The 20,900-nt window shown below is 36.5% G+C and overlaps 1 protein-coding gene and 1 pseudogene across 1 annotated transcript in view; both read right to left on the reverse strand.

Annotated features, from left to right (window-relative positions):
• LOC140604154 (transmembrane protease serine 11C-like) overlaps positions 1-20,900 on the reverse strand; it is a 48,823-nt gene that overhangs the window by 11,409 nt on the left and 16,514 nt on the right. The window contains exons 4-5 of the mRNA XM_072775240.1: positions 20,762-20,829; positions 17,538-17,701 (exon numbers count right to left, since the gene is read on the reverse strand). Of these exons, the coding sequence (XP_072631341.1) occupies positions 17,538-17,701; positions 20,762-20,829 (232 nt within the window). The remainder of the gene's footprint in view (positions 1-17,537; positions 17,702-20,761; positions 20,830-20,900) is intronic.
• Positions 35-5,021, reverse strand: LOC140603507 (uncharacterized; annotated as a pseudogene).

Consider the following 20,900-nt stretch of genomic DNA (forward strand, 5'->3'; position numbering starts at 1 on the left):
AAGATTTTATTTATTCATGATAGACATAGGGGGAGAAAGAGGCAGAGACACAGGCAGAGGGAGAAGCAGGCTCCATGCAGGGAGCCTAATGTGGGACTTGATCCAGGGACTCCAGGATCGCGCCCTGGGCCAAAGGCAGGCGCTAAACCGCTGAGCCACCCAGGGATCCCCTATGTACCACTTTAAATAGTCTTCACCAGTAGCTTATCCCAATAACAATGTTGTAACAAATTCTACACATATTTGGATCCACTTTACTCAGGAGTGATTTGACACGTGTCCTTTTCAAGTTAGTGCCTTAGATTTCTCATTTTCTGCCAGAAGGAACCCACTGGACATTCCAAGATGGACAATAGGAAATGTGGGAGTTAACTCTGTTGGAATTGGTGTAAGATGGGAGTCAATAGACAAATGTCTACCCCTTTAGTAATAGAGGAATACAGTTCTAATATAGTACTCAGAAGATCCCATGGGATGGAGCTAGAGTTGCTTCCGATGCTGAAAATTCTTCCTCTCTATTTTGTTCTTTTTGCTCTACTCTTTCTCAGATCAACTACTACATGAAAGTCTCTGTGTCAGGCTTTGCTTTTTGAGAAACCAGGTTAAGATACTGAAATAACCATTTACCATAACAGATAATGCTAATAAGTAGGAGAGACTATGCACATTATTATATTTAGTGCATTTTTTGGTGTTGAGTGCATTTTGCTACAATTTGATCCTTTTAAAATTAATATCCTTTGTGTGGTTTCAATTATTCAAAACACTCAATTAAGCGTGTCATTTCATCTACCATTTGCTTTGGATAAAAAAATTTTTTACTCTAGTAATAAGGCAGACTTTAGTATTGTCTACCCATTCCTAGACATCTAGGGAGTATTTTAGGCTAAGATTTACAATAGATTGTTTTGCTCTAGGTCCCAAATCCTTGCAGAACTGCAAACCTATTTAATTCATGATGAAAGTGTGTGGGAAGGTGGACGAGTGAATCAGGATTATGTCCCAAATTTCAGATGGAAAGAAATGTAAATATACTAGCCATTTCTATTTAAGAGTTTCTCTTTAAAAATGAATTACCACCTGCTTGATAGTTAAATACTATAAATGCCAATGTAAGTTCATTTTTATTATGCTCTTGTATTTCTATAAATCCAGGAGGGAGTATCCATTTGTATATGATAATTATAGTTACACACTTTTACATTAGGTTGCACAACAAATCAGGGAGACAAAAGAATCTTACCAGAAAGTCAGCTTGTTTGAACAAAAAGGTAGGACCAATTAAACTGTCAGATAGACTGAGTAGACATGAGCCAGATCCACTTAAACAAAAAGGTGGCCCATTTCCACCTAATCCTTCAGAGCTGCCTTCCAGCAGCTAATTTTATTTGGACAGGACACCTTTAGAGTTTGATATTGAACTTTGTGTGGTTAGTAAAATATACCAAACCGTAGTAAGAGTTTGGGAAATGATTAAACTCCTGAAAATCAACTGGAAAAATGTCAAATCCTGCACCTTACGAGAACTAATTATTTAGAAAACCCTACTATATTCACAGAACCTTCTTTCTTTGAGGTTTCTTTATTGATGTATGATTTGCTAAAGGGAAGAAATGTTTTTGACTTATAATTTGCTTTTAATAGTTGTATAATCCCAGAGCTTAATAGAATAACTATCACTTGGGTAGGAGGAGGACAGACAAGTACGATAAATGGAGAAGTAATTTAAGCTGTCACTCCTTCGGATTGAGTCACTGCTGTGTGGCTCTTTGTGTTTCCTTCCTTTAAATCCCTTGGCTCACACTCAAAGGCTAGAACTCCTATGGATTTACCTGTGAATCAGGAGTCAAGTCTGTAACCTAAGATACTGTCTACAATGTAGCGTATAAAGGAAGTGACAAAAAACAATGGCACTGTCTCTGCCAAGGAGGAGATTCCATCAAAGGATAATAAGACAAATCAGTTTTAAAAAACAGCTGAGGAACTGTGCATTGATCTCCTATGGGCCAGGAATAAAAAACAATGGATGTGGACCCTGTCCTCAGTGAACTTGGAGTGTAGTGGAAGAGATGTACAACTAAGTAGTTAATGTAATCCTATATGATTAGTGCTATGGTATATTTGTGCATAGAAAATTGGATGCACCAAGAAAAATCATGCAGCATAGAGGGGCAGCAGGGGAAATAGGAATAGCTGATGACAAACATTCTTTTGGAAAGGAGTCAATGAAATTTACTGGGGGCAAAATAGGCATGATTCACTCATTGTTGAACGTTGGATTAGGAGAGATGCTTAGATGCTTTCTGAATGGGCTTTTGGATCTATAATTATTTAATATTTAGTGTCTTTCTGGGATTGTAAAATAAGAAATGCAAATTTGGATATGCTCATAAAAGTCTGATATCCAGCGACTTTTTTCTTCCTTAAAAAATATCTGAAACATAAGAATGATGAAAACTAAGCTGTATGATTCTGAAGTATAAGGAAGATTTTTACAGTAGCAGTAGATACATTTATAACATAAATTTTGCATAGAGCATGGGCTTTAACTTAGTGAATTTATTGCTTAGGTGAATTTATTACTTTATGTGAGTCCAAATGTTAAATAAATTGATTAATCCTACTTTTCAGATAGTTTTCCTAGGGTTCTAGCATTAAAAATATAGAGGAGATTAGCTGATACACTTTTGGAGTTTTTTATGGGATCTTTAAAAATTTTCATGTGTTAGGTTTGAGGAAATTTTAAAACTAAATAAATGTACATAGACTTTCTGAATAAGGTTACTGTTATAAAATTGTTTTGTAACACAGGAATTATCATCTTCCACCTCGGAAGTTTATTTATAATGTTTTCACCACCCCCATCCCCTCCAAAAAGGAACATTAATATGACTGGTCTGAATTGAAACACAAAGGAACAGAGCATGAACTTGGATTGTGGTTGAACAAAAACTGATTCTTCACACAGTACAGGTTTGGATTAATCACCTGACTGCATCTGTAGCTTTAGCAAATGCGTTTCTTTATGTTTCTAATTAGACTGAAAATTATGTCTATGGTTAGACATAACATATCTGTCATTCCTCAGAGTGATGTAGATTAGTTTTTTTTACAGCACGTATCTTCAATATGCTATTTTGTCCCTGAAGATGAAATTTAAAAAATATTTTAAGACTTAATTAACTATAACAAATACATCTTTTAATAAAATGTTTTAGGGCAGCCCCGGTGGAGCAGCGGTTTAGCACCGCCTGCAGCCCGGGGTGTGATCCTGGAGACACAGGCAGAGGGAGAAGCAGGTTCCCCGCAAGGAGCCTGATACAGGACTTGATCCCGGATCCCGGAATCACGACCTGAGCTGAAGGCAGATGCCCCACTGCTGAGCCACCCAGGCATCCCTGCAGGTGGTAGTTTTTAAGGTAGAACTGTGCTCCAATTTTTTTTAATCTTTTTTTTTTTTTGCATTGCACTTTTTTAATTGCACAGGTTGTTTTAAATAAATGGAGAAAGCACTGTAACCAGAGCACTGTTCCTCTCTTACACTAGCAGGGAAAGATTCCATCAAGTATTTACATAGTAAATTTTCATAGTCATACAAAAGATTCTTGATCTTTACTTGAACTGTACATGAGGGAAAGGAGCCCCCTTAGATAGGTGTTCTCTGCTTGCAGAAGCAAACTAAAGGACCTAAAATTGGAGGCCAGCTTGGGATGCCAAGACGAGGGAAAAGAAATATTAAAGGCCCACTCAAATTTCATGTCTAAGACACTTGTCCAATGATGCTTACATAAGAATTTTAGGTCAGACTACTGCCCTTAAGATACAGGTACCACCTCAAAAGCTGTAATTCTGGATTATAGTAATATATCTGAGTACCTAGCACTGCTAGATGACAAAAGACAATACTTGAGGTGACCTATAAGATTTGAACAGACAAATACTTTGAAAGAATCCCTTAGGACTGTATACCCTCTACTTTGGCTTTTTTAAACGAAGCACAGGCTTCTCTGCTATCTTCAGGCAGTAAAATGGTCAAGGGAAAGGGTAACAGCACTGATCATTCCTTAGACACTAATCAGCTGGGGAAAGAGTTCATTGGCAAAAGGGTCCTCCCAAGAATGGTCTACACCAAGCAGTGAGCACATGTCGTTGAAGGGAGAAAGGGACCCCTCATATCCACAGTCACTATAAGCATCCAGTAGAGAAGATGGCTTCAGGCAGTGGCTGGATGAAAGTAGATCTGAGGTGCCCAGCTCTGGAATGGAGTCATCTACAAGTTCTTCCTTCACTGAGACAGTGAATTCAGGGAGATCTTTCTCTGAGGGGCTGAAAGGTGCTTCCTCAATTTTCACTACCACATTAGCTTGGGTCTCCGACTCAGAGGGTATCTCTAAGACTAGCGGCTTGGTATATTCGTGGTCAAAAGGAATAAGTTCATTAATGGCTTCCATCTCGGCTGATGAGGTCCCCAGTGATGGAGAAGGGGAGGCCGGTAAGGAACTGGGTCCTTCTGGGTGGACCCCTGGAAGCTGCTCCAGGCTGTAGACTCTGGGGAAGGATGTCTGAAGGACACGGCTGGATGCAAGTTGAACAGAATGCCCAACAGGGTATCAGACTGAGTCTGAAGAGTCAACGCTGTCAGGATCCATGGGGGGATGCTCTGGAGGGGTGACAACTGGGCCTGCACCTGCTGCGGCCTCACTCCGTTCCCCTGGGCCTGGGTCTCCATCCCCAACCACTGTCCTGACTCCTGGCTCTCAACTACAAGGCCATGAGTTTTCTCTTGTGAAAGCTGATTTTCTAGCAAAAGTTTTTGGTTCTCTTCTTCCAAATCTACCACTTGCTGTTCCAGCTCCCTCATTCGAGCTTTCTTTCGGTCTCTGGCAGGCTGGGCTGCTACTCTCTTTCCTCCTCCTGGGGCTCAGGTGGGGCGGGGGTTGGGGGGCGGCGGGCTCGCCCCACAGAAGCAGCACTTTGGGGGCCTCGGCGGCCGGGCTCTGCGCGGCTGCCACCACCACCATTGCTCTACAGTGTCACCAATTCTTTAAAATTTTTATGCAGATTTCAAGAAATGTGAAGAATGCAAATTTATTTGGATATTATTCTATATTTAGCCATCATTGATCTTTAGCCTTTAAGCAGTACAAAAGGCTCCTAAAATGGAGAGAGGACAAACATGTACTGAAGAATGCATTCGGGTAGTTGGTACAGGGAGCAGTGGGCAATGTGAGTAATGGCATCTGTCTTACGCTTTGGAAATGACATGCTTGTGTTTCTAAGGGGCCCTTTTGAGGACAAATATTGGATAGAAGGTTAATATGTACGATTAGCACTTTCACTTTGAAAAGTTTCTAGTTTGATCCTCTCTGGGATCTAGGCATCTTGTGAAGGTCAGCATTTCCATGGCTTGGCTCTGGGGTAACACCCAGCGGAGAATACTTTGGGGACGGATTTCTTTCAGTTCGTATCCATTGCTTTCCTTAAGAAATATACGAAGCTACTTCTTAGCTCTGTCTTCTCAGATAATTTTTTTAAGAAGATTTTTTTTAGCCATTTGCCTGAGAGAGAGAGAGCGCGAGAGAGCACAAGGAGAGGAGTGGAAGAGGGAGAAGCAGATCCCCTACTAAGCAGGGAGCAGGTGGGGCTTGACCTGAACAGAGCCATCCAGGCGCCCCTTCTCAGACAATTTCTTAGTTTCATGTTCTCTGTCAGTTTGCACATAGTTTTTGATGCAAAATAACCATCACCTTGTAATAATTTTGTTCATCCTGAACAAATTAAAAGTTTTTCTCTGGAATTTACCTAAGTTGCTTGTTTAAAATGTATTTTTTCTACAGTAAAATAATTCTTCTGGGAACTGTGCATTTTTAAAAAAACAGAAAAATAAAAATACTCAGGCATTGGTTAATGGACCCAATGATAACCTTAAGAGAACTTGTAGACTTATTTTATGCAATACTTATGAGTAAAGCCATGAAAATTACATGGTTTTTGAAGTTGCACAAGTAACCTGTCATTGAACACAAACCACAACTATTCTTTTCTTACTCAGAACACGTAGGACTCCTGTGTGTTTCTTCAGACATTTTACATAAGAGACAAAGAATGTAGAAGGTACAAAGAATGGAAAAACTGGTTAGGAAAAAATTCTGAAATCTCTAAGTTTAAATTTCTTCCTGACTCGAGTCGACAGACTGAGTAAAGACATTTCTTTTTTTTAAAGAGAGCTATTCATATTTTGAATGACTTTTTTTTTTGGTCCCTTATTGACTTTTTCCATAGATGAGCTTTAATAAAAGCTCTTGGATGCACAACTTATCAGTAACAAAAATCACTTTAAGGGGAAAAAAACATTAAAACTGGCATCTAGTATATGGTATTTTCAGCTATTTAATGTGTACTGCAATAAGAGAAGCAGGCAAGAGTCATACATAATTCATCAGTAAAGTAAAAGAAGAATCAAAGTGGTTTTGCCTGATGATTTTAGTACCTTTACAATCTTATATTGTTTGTGAATGTCAAAAGAGTTTAACATCAAGAAAAAATCTCAACCTAACTTTGCATCTCAAGGAACTAGAAGAAGAACAAAGTTACCATGAGGAAAGAAATAACAAGTGTCAGAGAAGAAATAAGTAAAATAGAGATAAATCATAGAAAAGATCAGTGAAGCTAAGAGCTGGTTCTTTGAAAAGAGAAACAAAAATGGCAAAGCTTTAGTTAGACTCACTAAGAAATAAGAGGGATATTTCAAATAAATAAAATCAGAAGAGAAAGAGATGTTATAACTGATACCCAGAAGTACAGAGAATCCTAAGCTACTATGAGCAATTATATTGCCAACAATTTAACAATTTAGAAGAAATAGATAAATCTCTAGAAACATACAACCTACCAAGACTGAATCATGAAGAATTACAAAATCTGAACAGACTAATTACTGCTAAAGAGATTCAGTCAGTAAACAAAAAGCTCCCAACAAAAAAAGTGTAGGAACAGATGGCTTCACTGGTGAATTCTATCAAACATTTATAGGAGAATTAATACCAATTCTTTTCAGACTTTTCCAAAAGGTAGAAGATGAGGGAACACCCCAAACTCATGAAGCCAGTATTAACCTGACACCAAACAGAGAAGGATGTCATAAGAAAAAAAAAAATATATATATATGTCAATGTCTCTGATGAACAAGGATGCAAAAATCCTCATAAAATATTAGCAAACTGCATTCAACAATGGATTAAAAGAATCATACATCATGATTAAGTGGGATTTATTCTAGGGGTGCAAGGTTTGTTCAATATCTGCAAATCAATCAATGTGGGGTGGGGGAGTTGGGCAAAATGGGAGAAGTGAGTCTAAAGGGGGTTATTTTCCACTTATAAAATACATAAGCCATGTGCATGTACATGGGGATGTAATGTACAGCATGGTGACTATCATTAATACCATATTGCATTTTTGAAACTTCCTAAGAGAACAGAACTTAAAAGTTCTCATGACAAGAAAATGTTTTATTTTTTATTTATTTTTTTAAGAAAATGTTTTAAATAAATATTTATGGTGACAGTTGTTAACTAGAGTGATTGTTGGCAATATATACAAATATTGAATCGTTATGTTGTACACCTGAAATGAATGTGATGTCACATATCAATTATACTTCAGTAGAAAAGATTTTAGGCTGCTGGAATGGAAGATAAAATATCATTATTATATTATGGTAGGAGTAACTCCATAGTGCTAGACTTTTAGTCTTAAAAATATTGCCAAGCTTCTCAAAGACATTTAAAAAACTCATGCTGGGCGCCTGAGTGGCTCAGTGGTTGAGCACCTGCCTTAGGCTCAGGTGGTGATCCCCGGGTCCTGGGATTGAGTCCTGCATCGGGCTCCCTGAGAGGAGCCTGCTTCTCCTTCTACCTATGTCTCTGCTTCTCTCTCTGTGTGTCTCTCATGAATAAATAATAGAATCTTAAAAAAAAAAAATAACTCATGCTATGACCCATTTAAATAATATTTGTTACAACAGTAACCCAGAAATCTAGGAACATAAGAGATAAAGAGTCAAACTTATCAGGATGTCTAATATCTAATCCCAAGAAATGTGTATGTAAGTATAATTTTTAAAAATCCAGCATTTTATTATAATAGCAGACTCAGATGCACTTGTAATAAATAATATTTGTGTACCCTTTTCCAAATTTCCCCCAAAGGTAATAATATCTCTTAGAGATGTAAAGACATCTTCAAAACTATTGATTGTACAATATCAAAACCAGGATATTGACATTGATGCTGTCAAATACAAAACATTTCCATCACCACAAGACTTTGTCGTGTTGGGCAGCCCGGGTGGCTCAGCGGTTTAGCGCCGCCTTCAGCCCAGGGCCTGATCCTGGAGACCTGGGATTGAGTCCCACATCAGGCTCCCTACATGGAGCCTGCTTCTCCCTCTGGCTGTGTCTCTGCCTCTCTCTCTCTCTCTGTGTCTCCCATGAATGAATGAATAAATAAAATCTTAAAAAAAAAAAAATTTGTCATGTTGCTCTTTAATAGTCACATCTTATTTCCAATCCTACTCCCACCTTAATCCTTGGTACCCACTAATCTGTTCTCCCTTTCTATAATTTTGTCATTTCAAGAATGTTATATATTCATGTAAATAGAATCATACAGTATGTAATTTTCTGGATTGGCTTCTTTCACTCAGTGTAATTTTCTAGAGATTCATCCAAGTTCTTTTATTACTGAGTAGTATTCCATGATATGATGTGCTCAAGTTTGTTTAACCCTTAACTTCTTGGAGGATATCTGGATTGTTTTAAGTTTTTGGCTATTAGGAATAAAGCTGCTGTAAAGATCATGTATACATTTTTGTATGAACACAACCATCATTTGTCTGGGGTAATGCCTAGGAGTGGAATTAATGGGTTTTATGGCTTTTGCGTTTTTAATAAAAAAAATACCCCCCCCCCAAAAAAAAAACCCAACCAAACTGTTTTCCAGAATGGATGTACCATTTTAAATCCCCAGAAGTGTAGTATGGATGATTCAATTCCTCCATATCTTAGCCAGCATTTGGTTTTGCCATCATTTAAAATTTTTTAAGCCTTTCCTGTAAATGTAGCAATATCTTATTGTAGTTTTAAGTTGTATTTCTCTAATTGCTAATGATATTGAACACCTATTCAAGTGCTTATTTGCTATCTGTATACTCTTTTTGGTTAAGTATCTTTTCACATATTTTGCCTGTTTTTGTTTAAAGATTTTATTTATTTATTAATGAGAGACACACACAGAGAGAGGCAGAGACATCGGGAGAGGGAGAAGCAGGCTCCATGCAGGAGCCCAGTGTGGGACTCGATCCTTGGACTCCAGGATCATGCCCTGGGCTGAAGGCAGGGGCTAAACCACTGAGCCACCCAGGTGTCCCATGCCTGTTTTCTAAATTGATTTTTTTTTAACTGGTTTTGAGAGCTATCTCTATATTTTAGATTCTAGTCCTTTGTAAGTGGTGTAAAAATTTTTTTTCCAGTCTGTAGCTTGTCTTTCCATCCTCTTAACAGTAATTTTATCTGGAGATGTATATTCTAATACTCAAAATGTAAGCTAATCATCTATATTCTACTATGTCTCTCTTGTCCGCTATTTTATATGAAGTTATCATGCCACTAATTCCTCAGACTTAAAACTTGAATATTGTATACAATTCCTCTCACTGTTATGCCTCACACCATTTAAGTTCTGTCAATTCTATAAATATAATCTCTCTGATATATGTCACTATTTCTAGTATTATTTTCTTTTTTTTTTTAAGATTTTATTTATTTATTCATGAGAGACACACAGAGAGAGGCAGAGACCTAGGCAGAGGGAGAAGCAGGCTCTATGCAGGGAGCCCGATGTGGGACTCGATCCCCGGACCCTGGGATCACAACCTGAGCCCAAGGCAGATGCTCAACCACTGAGCCACCCAGGTGTCCCATCTAGTATTATTTTCAATTCTTCACATTTGCACCATTTTCTTTTTTAACCAATCTCTCTGCTTAAAAACTCTCCCCTCTAGCTCATTTTATACAATATTATCAAATAAAATTTTAGAAAGCAAAATTTTGGCCTTGTATTTTTTGTAATTTAATGGATTTTAACAGACCCTACCAAAGTGTAAACTCTTTAACTTAAAACTCACCACTCTTATAACTCATTCAGGCTGGGCATAAGAAGTGTAATGGCCCCAAAGGCTTAGGTTCTTAGGAAATGATAAAAAGCTAGAACAAACTTGAGGGTGAAAGGGGCATTAGTCTACCTATATGTACAGTTAATACCTATAGTAAGAGTACAGTAAGTACTCTTAGGAGTATGTGAGGCAAGTAGGCTGTCTAAAAGCCCATAGCAAATTTGAGATTGTTTGGGCTTGATGGTGACTGGCTGTGTACTCTTGCTTATATTAGAGTTCTCTAGAGAAACAGAAGTATTTGTTTATTTATTTATTCATTCATTCATTTATGTTTTATGAGGAATTGGCTCAGAAGCAATTATGAAGGCTGAGAAGTCCTCTGATCTGCCATCTGTAAGCTGAAGACCCAAAAAGCCAGTGGTATAACTCCAGTTCAAATCCAAAGCCCTGAGAAACGGATTGCCAATGGTGTGAATTCCTGTACCAGGGGAGGAGAAAACCAATGTTCTAGCTCAACAATCAGGCAGAAAGAGAGAATTTACCCTTTCTGTATCTTTTTATCCTATTTAGGCCTTTAATGGGTTGGATTATGCCCCCACACACAATGGGGAAGGCAATCAGGTTTACTCGGTCCATTAATTCAAATGTTAATATCTTCTGGAAACATCCTCACAGATATACCCAGAAGTAATATCTAACCAGCTATCTAACCATCCTGTGGTTCAGTCAAGTTGCCACATAAAATTAATCACACAGATCTATCCAACTTCAGATGGATAATGTTGGATATCAGTTAGGACAGTAATGTCTGTGTTCCAGGCATGTCTAATACATAGTTGTATTATCTAATAATGTGCATGTCAAACTCAAAGCTTGAGGCTGCATTTTTAAAATCCTTAAATATTATTTTAAATAAATATCCAGCTTTATTGGAAGACATTTTGAAATACCAACAGGAATAATGCTCCATATCTTTTAGGAGACTTGGCAACATTTTCTCTGGAATAAAGTCAAGAATCAGGAACAAACAACAACAACAACAACAAGAATCAGGAAACAATGGTGTCTGAGGAGTCAAAAGTTATATAAAAAGTTAACTCCCTAGAGCTTATTTAATTAAGTAATGAGGTCCTAGACACCCTCATTCAAAGGCTATTTACTTTTTCCAATTTTTATGTATAAATTACTATGAAATATTTAAAAGAAATTTGGAGAACGTAGAAGAAAGAACACAGAAAACAGAAGTGATAGCAAGAATTCTGCTTGACATTGAAGTATGAGAAAGAAATAAAAAGAACAAACATAAGAGCTGAAAACCCTAAATATTAGGATCATTTATTGAGGGCACCAATAACCCTACATTTCCCTAAGGGAACTACAATATCCATTATATATTAATGAATGTCCATAGCGATGTCAGAAAAGTAGGTGTTGAATTTGAGAAAGGTTTTTGAAAAAAAAAATTTTTAAAGAGACTTTTGCTATTTGTCAAAAAAGTAAGATATAAATAAATAAATAAATAAATAAATAAATAAATAAATAAAACCTTAAAAAAGGTGGGGGGCATCTGGGTGGCTCAATGAGTTAAGCGTCTTCCGTTGGCTCAGGTCATGATCCTGGAGTCCTGGATGGAGCACCACGTTGGACTCTGCTCAACAGGGAGTCTGCTTCTCTCTCTCCCTCTTCCTGTTGTCCTGCTCATGCTCACTCTTTCTCTATCTCTTGACTAAATAAAAATTTAAAAATAAAGTATTTGGAAAATTTGCCTATTTAGAAGAGTTACTTCCAAGGAATTTTGAATGGTCAAGGTCTTACACTAAGAATATTCTAAGAAACTATTTGCTGATAAAACAGGTTTATAGAGCTTAAGATTGATTCTTTGTTAAGAAAGGACACTCTGGGCAATCCTATGCTTTTAGAAAATGTCCTCTAGGATTAAAGAATCATTAAAGAATGATTGGTTCCTTAAAAGCATAGTAGAAGTGAAGCCATGCATTATCTCAGGATCAAGCCACGTGAAAGAATGTGTTCTACTAACATCGTCATCCATATCTCAGTGTTCGCCAGCTGCTCCCAAACGAGTGGTAGGACAGAGCTTCATTCTTCCTCTTGTAAAACTCTTAATAATGGGTTAGGATCGTCATCCTTGTATATAAAGTTCTATGTTCTTATTCTTTCTATTACTTCCACATAATTTGAGTTTTTACTTTAACAAATTATGATTTACTATAAGTATTTAAAATATTTCTCATACTTATTCAATAGATAGCTAAGTGTACCAGTATATATACAAGGCATCTTTGAGTAGGAAATGATTATTATTTTTCTATATACTCATTAAAATTATGAGCATTCTACTTTATAAGGCGTTTCAGTTAAAACTCTACTTAGCTTATGAGGCATTTTTTCACTTTTACAAGGAATGACTTCAGTTTTTCCTTCCAGAACTTTTAGGAGAGCCTCCATGTAGTCATCCTTGCAGTCCTGTAGTTGGTGCATCTAGTCTAGTGTTACATTTTTTTCTTAGCTCTTGGTGTGATAGTTTATGACAGTGTCAAGTGCATCATGCTGTGAGGTCAACTTGTTTGGTGAGATATCATTTGCATTGTTTTACTTGTTCTTTTTTGTATGCATTAAAATTTAAATTGCATAAACATTAGGTATTATATGTATGTTCTGTTTTGGTCATTAAACTATGAAATAACAAGATCATGTGAGTAATCATACTATAAAATAAGTAATAAAGGAAAGTTGACTATGTTAGCCAATTTTAAATATTGAGGTTATCATCTCTATTTTTTTTTTTTTTTTAGATTTTATTTATTTACTTGAGAGAGAAAAAGAGCACGAGTTGGGGAGGTGTGTTAAGGGAAGAGGCAGAGGGAGGAGCAGACTCCCCGCTGAGTAGGGAGCCTGACTCAGGGCTCCATCCCAGGACCCTGAGATCATGACCTGGTCAGGAGGCAGCCACTTAACTGACTGAACCACACAGGTGCCCCTATCATCTCTATTTTAAGGGAATGTGATATCAATTAAGTGCAAGTAAACAGAAATTCCGAGATTTGGGAATGCATAAAAATTTTTCCCATTGAAGTCAGTGGTATTAAGTTAAGGAACTTGCCTTAGGAGAGTTTAGAATTGGTGGAAAAAACGTGGCTATCTAACTAAAGAATGCACTCCATAAATACTGGTTGTTAGTACCTTGGAAAGTAGTAGATGTAATTTTTCATGGAATTCAGGAGTGACTGGAAAATTAAACGTTGTGTTCATGGGTATTAATAATTGAAGCATTCTTTCCATCCTAAATCTGGGAGTGGCAATGTCTATTAGTAGCATACTTGCGATCATTCATTTTACAAGCTGATGACAGCATTAGGTCCAATCCACATTACACTGTTTATACTAGATAAGCTTAAAATATATTTGTGTAATAGTCATACTGCTTGTGTTTTTCATATACACTAAATCAGTGTAAGCTTAAATATATATCCTCGTATATGTATTTATTTATTTTATAGGCTTTTTGCTGAGAGGGACAATATTCTTTTTCTCTTAAATTTCCCTACAGTACCTAGCAAAGTGTTTATTCAAGTACTTCATAATTGTTGATTAGCGTTAATATTGCATAATGTTTGATTTCAACTCCTCTCAGCGATTCTTTAAGTTAGATATGGATTTACATGCTTTCTTCATTGATGTTAACACTGAAGTCAGAGTTTAAAAGATTTTGATCTGCAACGATTGACTTCAGATTTAAAAAAAAGAAGCCAGATATTCTTTTTCCACTGGAATTTTAAAACTTGCATCTTAAGTAGATTTTTAGTGCAGCTCTCAGTTCTAAACTGATTCATGAAATAGTGTTGAGAATGCAGAGTGTACTCAAAATCAGAACATATGGCTTAAAGAATCAGGTTTGCCCGAGACTTTATTTTATGACTTAGAGTGAATTTTATTTCATTGACTCTTCTTTACCTACAAATAAGGCAACCAGACCAGAGATTGCTAAGGTCTTTTTCAACTTTAAGTTCTTCCAAATGCCCACAGTGCAATAAATAATGCACTTTTCATGAATTTAATTTGGACCAGAAATCAGTAACCCATTTTCACTATTCCTGATTTTGCCACTGATCTGGAATAAATAACTTAACCTGCATGACAGTTATAGAGAATTCAAATTCTAAGTGGAAATCCTGTGAGATTTATCCTTTTAGTCATGATGATAGATGGCAAACTATTTTTTTTTTAAATCAACCAATATCCTTTTTAGATACTCATTCCAATATCATTTGGTATGTGCATAAGAAAAATAAATGAATTTCCTCTTAGCATAAACAAAAAATGGGAAGTGAGAATTTTATCCAAATTTCCTGGCCCATAGTCAGTATTCAGTCAGTACTTATTTGATAAATGAAAAAATAAATTAAGCCAATAATTATTTAGTATTATTACTAAGAATTACATAAAGCAGTTTTCCCGGGGTAGGTGTAATTATCAAGTACTGAAACATTGATGGACACTTAAGTTGATTAACTTATTATTTCTGCAAAAACAATACTTTTCATCCCTTGATTCAACTACCACTGATTTACTTCATCCTTGGGGCTTGTAACATTTTTTTTTACATTGGGCTATTGCCCTGCCTTGAATCTATATATCAAAGGCACATAGATATGTTCCCTAAGATTCCATTGGTGTGCAGTGAATATTCAAGAACACAGTTACCAGAAGAATAACCATGATCTCTGGCAAAATACTCTTACAAAGTATATATATAGAAGAAAATCTATCTTGGTTACTGTTTTTTTGGTCTCTACATTAGGCATTGCACTAAGGGCTTTAGATGTGTGTGTTCATTTTTTTTTTTTTCAGAAAAAACACTTCTACTATAAAGTATATCAATCATGATCTCCTTTATAAAGATGAAAAAGTTAAAGCTCTATCAGATGAAGTAATTTGTTTTTGGTGGGGGTTTAGGGGTAGGGGGATATGGAGTTGCCCCTACTGCACTAGTACTTTGAAGTGTGGGGAAAGTACTTGGGAAAAGGACAATGACTCCCCCACACATCCATAGTGAAGTTTCTGACTCCTCATCCATAGTGAAGTCTAGGTTTGGGGGAGAAGATATGGGCGGCCTACTGATAAAAATAATAGCATATACACATATATAAAGTTGACTTGCAAATATATAATCCATAGGACATACATTTTGAGTGTTTTTTTTTCTCTAAAAACCAATTAATATTACTTTACCGTAGTCCTGTTTTTTAAAGTGCATGAGGTCTTTGAAATACAGCAGCCATATGCAGTATTTTTTATTCTTGCCATCACCATGATGAAGTGTTTAGACTGAGGTGCAGAAATGTGAAGCAATTTTTCCAAAGTCACACAGTTGATATACAGTGGACCTGGGATTTAAATCTCAGCAGGTCTGGCAGCTCTGGTGGCTCAGCGGTTTAGCGCTACCTTCGGCCCGGGGTGTGATCATGGAGACCCTGGATCGGGTCCGCATCAGGCTCTCTGCATGGAGCCTGCCTCTCCCTCTGCCTGTGTCTCAACCTCTCTCTGTGTGACTCTCATGAATAGATAAATAAAAAAAAAAATCTTTAAAAAAAATTACCAATATTTTGTATCTTCTCTTTCTAGACATAATAATGTAGGAAACTTAGTTCTGTATTTAGCCATGTTGTAACTAGTAGAGCTGGCCAGTGGTGTCCAAGCCACAGCTGTGGGAAGTAGTGACTTCTTCCTCTTTGTTAAGCAGCTTGTATAAAAATAAAATTCAGCAATATTGACATACTTAGGAGCAGGCTCTAAGCAACTAAACTAACCAGAAAACATAAGGTCAGACTGTCAATAAGATAGCAGCAACCTTGTGACAACAACCTTGACTATCTAACTAAGGTTTTCATAAATCCCTAAACCAGAGGCACGTTTACGTGGTGACCAATGAAGATTCATAATCACCTAACTAAGAGCTGTCTTAGATGTGAGTTTTGTGTTCTCATTTCATTGTGGTTTTGCAGAACTGGTACAGTTGGCTGCTGGGTTTGGTACTCTACCTGCGAACCCCTGGTTTCACAAGGCATCTAACTTCTGATGAGGGATGAAAGAGGAAGAAGAGGGGGTTTCTAAGCAACAAGTAGAGGCTAAGACAATACCAAAGCATCATCTGTACTTAAGTGTATTACACTTAACAGTCACTGTTAAGTGACACCCTTCCTAAAATTGTAGGATGGCATTGTAATAAATAGAATTACTGAAAAAAAATAGTGGAAATCTAATGCTGTTTCTTTACATATGAGTTCATGTTTTTAGCAGATGAATTTTTAAGAATATATCTTTGGTGGCAAATCCTCTATAAATTGCAGATCTGCTCTATTTCTCTGTGTTCTTTTGAGGTCACCACACATAGGATAAGCTGTGTGAGAAGGAAGGTTCTAAGAGAAAGCATCTAAACCTGAGAAGAGTCACATTTCAATAACCTAATGGTTTCTTATCCAGGGGAAGCATGTTCAGGTTTTGCTTTTGATCCGTTTGATGTTCTATGCAAATGAATCCTTGGCCTAGATTTATTTTTTTCATAAACATTTCATCCTTTTAGTCCTTCCTATAGGGTCAGGGATACTTTTCTGTCTTGGTCAAACATGTGATAGCAGAGAATTGATGGCCAAGCTTAGCTGTGCCAAGCATTGGCTATCTCAGAGAGACACTCATTATTCTGGGCATGAAGGGGCATTTGTCTCTACCTTTTAGAAACTGTCTTTCACAATATTGTTAGGTGACCAAGAATAAGAATTAGATTGTATAATTGTACACCTGAAACTAATATAACGCTGTATGTTAGCTATACTGGAATTAAAAAAAATAAAAAAAGAATTAGATTGTACATATGAGTGAGAGAGAGAGAAAGTCCATTAAAAGCCTATGAGGAAGTAGGCTTGATGATAAAGAGATTCAAACTCATTTCTGGAATGTAGGAGCCTAGATTCTTGAAATAGCGAAAAGAACTCAGGGAGAAATCACAACCCACAGAACAAGCCATTAAGAGTTTATGGCTGCCTTGTTTTGCAAAGAAATGTTATTTGGGTCCCTGACTACTTTTTTTTTTTTTTAAACTCTATCATCAAGTAAAGTTTAATTCCAGGAGTACAAGAATGGTATTATATCAAGACATTGATTAAAACATAGACCCTGATTAACAGTGGTTAAAAGCAGTAATCGATGTATATGAAATCATATTTAAAAAAAAATAAAAAAAAGAAATCATATTTAAGAGGGAAGTGTTGTTTTTAATTTTTACAAAAAACACTATATTAAAATTAAAACTTGAAAATCACTCTATGCCATACACAAAAAGACTTACCTGAAAATTTAAATGAAGAAGAATCTATACATAAGGACCCAGTTTTGCCTTTTAGCTTCTGATATAAAGTGGTTTCAATCCTATCTCGAAATTTTGCTGCAGTATTTTTAAAACAGGATTTAAACTTCAGCACAGCATGTATTATCACTTTCCCTTGGGCTCGGCTGCAGAATAGAAACAGACAAATAAATTATAATTTTATTACTGGAGCCTCGATCATTCTTAATGGAGTCATTTTATAATTTTGCTAAGCAGAGCTCCTGGCAGCTATTCCACTCTCAGGGGGGTAGAAATGGCACTTTATGTCCATGGTGAACAGTAAAGAGAGTGTGATTTAGACTCAGAGGAACTGTGTTTGTATTCTAGATTCACCATCTGCTAACTCCTTGACTACAGCAGGTGGTTGGCATTCTTTGTACTTCAGCGAATTTCTTCATCTCTGTAATGGGGATAATATTATTTCCTGGGTTATTGTACACACCATATAAATTAATGTATATGGAGGTATTTTGTAAATGTCAGTGCTGTGTAAAAAATTTATTAGTATATCTATGTATAATAAATCCATGATGGTCTCTAAGAGCATAGGGCCAATAGCACATAACAGAATGAAACTTAACAGGTGAGATGAAAGAATCATTTATTATCTTGTTTTTTTTGTGTGTATGTGTGTGTTTTCATTTGTTTTGCTTTTAAAGATTTTATTTATTTATTCATGAGAAACACAGAGAGAGGCAGAGACACAGGCAGAGGGAGAAGCAGGCTCCTCTCAGGGAGCCTGATGTGGGACTCGATCCCAGGATTCAGGGATCATGCCCTTAACCTAAGGCAGATGCTCAACCGCTGAGCCACCCAGGCGTCCCCTGGTTTTTGTTTTTTGTTTTTATTTTTGTTTTGGTGGAGGCACAGTTTGCAAGAGTGGGCCAATTCTCTCTCATCTGTTGGAAATCATGACTGAGCAAACACCTTAGACTGGATTTATTTTATTTGTAATTCTGACTTGAAGATTCAAGTGTACTATCCAGAAATTTTAAAAGGGGATAACTATTACTGACTTGATGAGATATCTATTCTGCTCTATTCTATGTTTCTGTACTTCCTCCCTTCTTCCCAGGCATTTCTCTATATTTATACATCTGAAAATCCACAGCAACCTCTGAGTAGGTGACTCAAGAGAGATCTTGAAAACATCCACTTGCAAACCTTCATAATACCCGTGAACAAAAACAGAAGCCATGGCTAAGATCCAAGATTTTCTAAGTAATTGCAAAGCTTTATTATTTTAATAATATTTTTCCAGGGTAATTCTAGGTAATGGATTAGCTAAGTTTTATATAACCTTTTATTATTTTATGTTTTAGGACATACGTACACTAGATGCTCTTCCTCTAAGCACTATACATGTATTCTTTTTATTTCCTAGGTACAGTACTCAGCATTTAGTAGTTATATGTCAATTTACTAAGTATTCTCACCTCTTCTTCTTTTACGCAGGTGCAATGCTAGTATTTTCTTATGTTATTTGTAGAGACAAACCCTTTACTTCTCATGGAATAGACAAGGCATATTGTATTGCTCTGTTGATTTTAAAGATTTTGTCAAACCATAGATGTCACTCTGAACTTTTCTCCTGGATGGGATAACAATCTAAAAATAAACTAAATACAACATATGGATTCTTAATCTGACATCATCAGAATCATATGACCCTCTTTTACACTGAAATCATGAACTAAAAGTTATTTTAATATTACCTTCTCTTGACTCATAAAATAATCTTTAGTTTTATTTGACAAATGCATCTAATTCTTTTCCATTGGCAGTTTTCCTTTCCATTCTTGAAGTTTCAGTTCAGTCATTCAGTCAGTCATTCACTTAACAAGTGTGTATTAGTCCAGGCAATATAGCAGACAGCATTCTAGGTACCAGAGCTACATCCACTACCAGCATATAAGAGCCCAAGGAGCCTGCTCTCATGCAAGTAAGAGAAACAGATAAACAAGAAAATGAAGGTATAAAATAACCTTCAAGGTGTGTTCTATGAAGAAGACAGCAATGACTTGAAGGTTGGAGGTGGCAACATTATAGACAGCTTCAGGGAAAGATTCTTTTTTTTTCAAAACGTTTTGTTTAAATTTAATTTGCCAACATATAGTATAACACCCCATGCTCATCCCATCAAGTGCCCTCCTCAGTGCCCATCACCGAGTTACCCCAAACCCTCACCCACCTCTCCTTCCACAACCCTTTGTTTGTTTCCCAGAGTTAGGAGTCTCTCATGGCTTGTCTTCCTCTCTAATTTTTTCCCACTCAGTTTCTCTCCTTCAGTGAAGGCCTCTTTGAAGTGAGGTCCCAATGACAAGGAGTGAGTCGTGAGAACTGAGGGAGAAATCTCCCAGAAAAAAGGAATAGCAAGTACAAAGGCCTTGACCAAGACAGACTTAATACTGTTACCACTTGGGGGTTTGGGTCTTGTATTGTCAGATCTTTTTACTTTTCAACACATTCTGAGAATTACGTCTTTTATGTAATATTTCCCAACTTTTACATTAATTAATTAATTAATTAATTAATTAATTTTTAGATTTTATTTATTTATTTGAGATAGTGAAAGAGCAAGCACAAGCTTGGGGAGGAGAGGCAGGGGAAAAGGGGGAAGCAGACTCCCCACTGAGTGGGGAGCCCAATATGGTGCTCAATTCCATGACCCTGAGATCATGACCTGAGCTAAAGGCAGATGTTTGACTGAGCCACCCAGGCACCCCCCAACTTTTATATTTAATCCACAAGTCTTTAAGCTAGATTTGGCTACCTATTATTTTGCTCCCCCCAGACCAGATATTCTGTATATGGCTTTCTTATCTTACCCATTTTTTCCCTATATTGAAATAATCTCCTGACTTTATATTTGTCTTGTGACCTTGTGCCTTCAAATAAAAAACAAAACTTTATATTTGTCTTGTGACCTTGTGCCTTCAAATAAAAAACAAACCGATGCAACCTTCACCTGAAACTCATAATCAATCAGAATTGGTTCTGGTTAAATAATTTTCCAAAAGATCTTGAATATCGTTTTTTTTTTTTTTTTTTAACATTTGAAAATGCTAGTGCTTTTGAAGCCTCAAACTAAAATTTATTTCATCCTTTGAATTTATACCAAGTGAAGATGAGGCATGAAGTGAACAGAATTTTCTGCTCTGTGCTTCTTGGGTGATTTTACATACCTTACTTGGACAACATGAGATTTGACATACTGTCTTCTCAGTTTGGATCCATGAAATGTTTCATTTATCTGTTCAAAAGTAAAATGAATGGTGACTTATGTTTTTTTTTATTATTTTTTATTTATTTTATTTTATTTTT

Source organism: Canis lupus, chromosome 14 (assembly GCF_048164855.1).
Source record: "Canis lupus baileyi chromosome 14, mCanLup2.hap1, whole genome shotgun sequence".
NCBI lineage: Eukaryota > Metazoa > Chordata > Mammalia > Carnivora > Canidae > Canis > Canis lupus.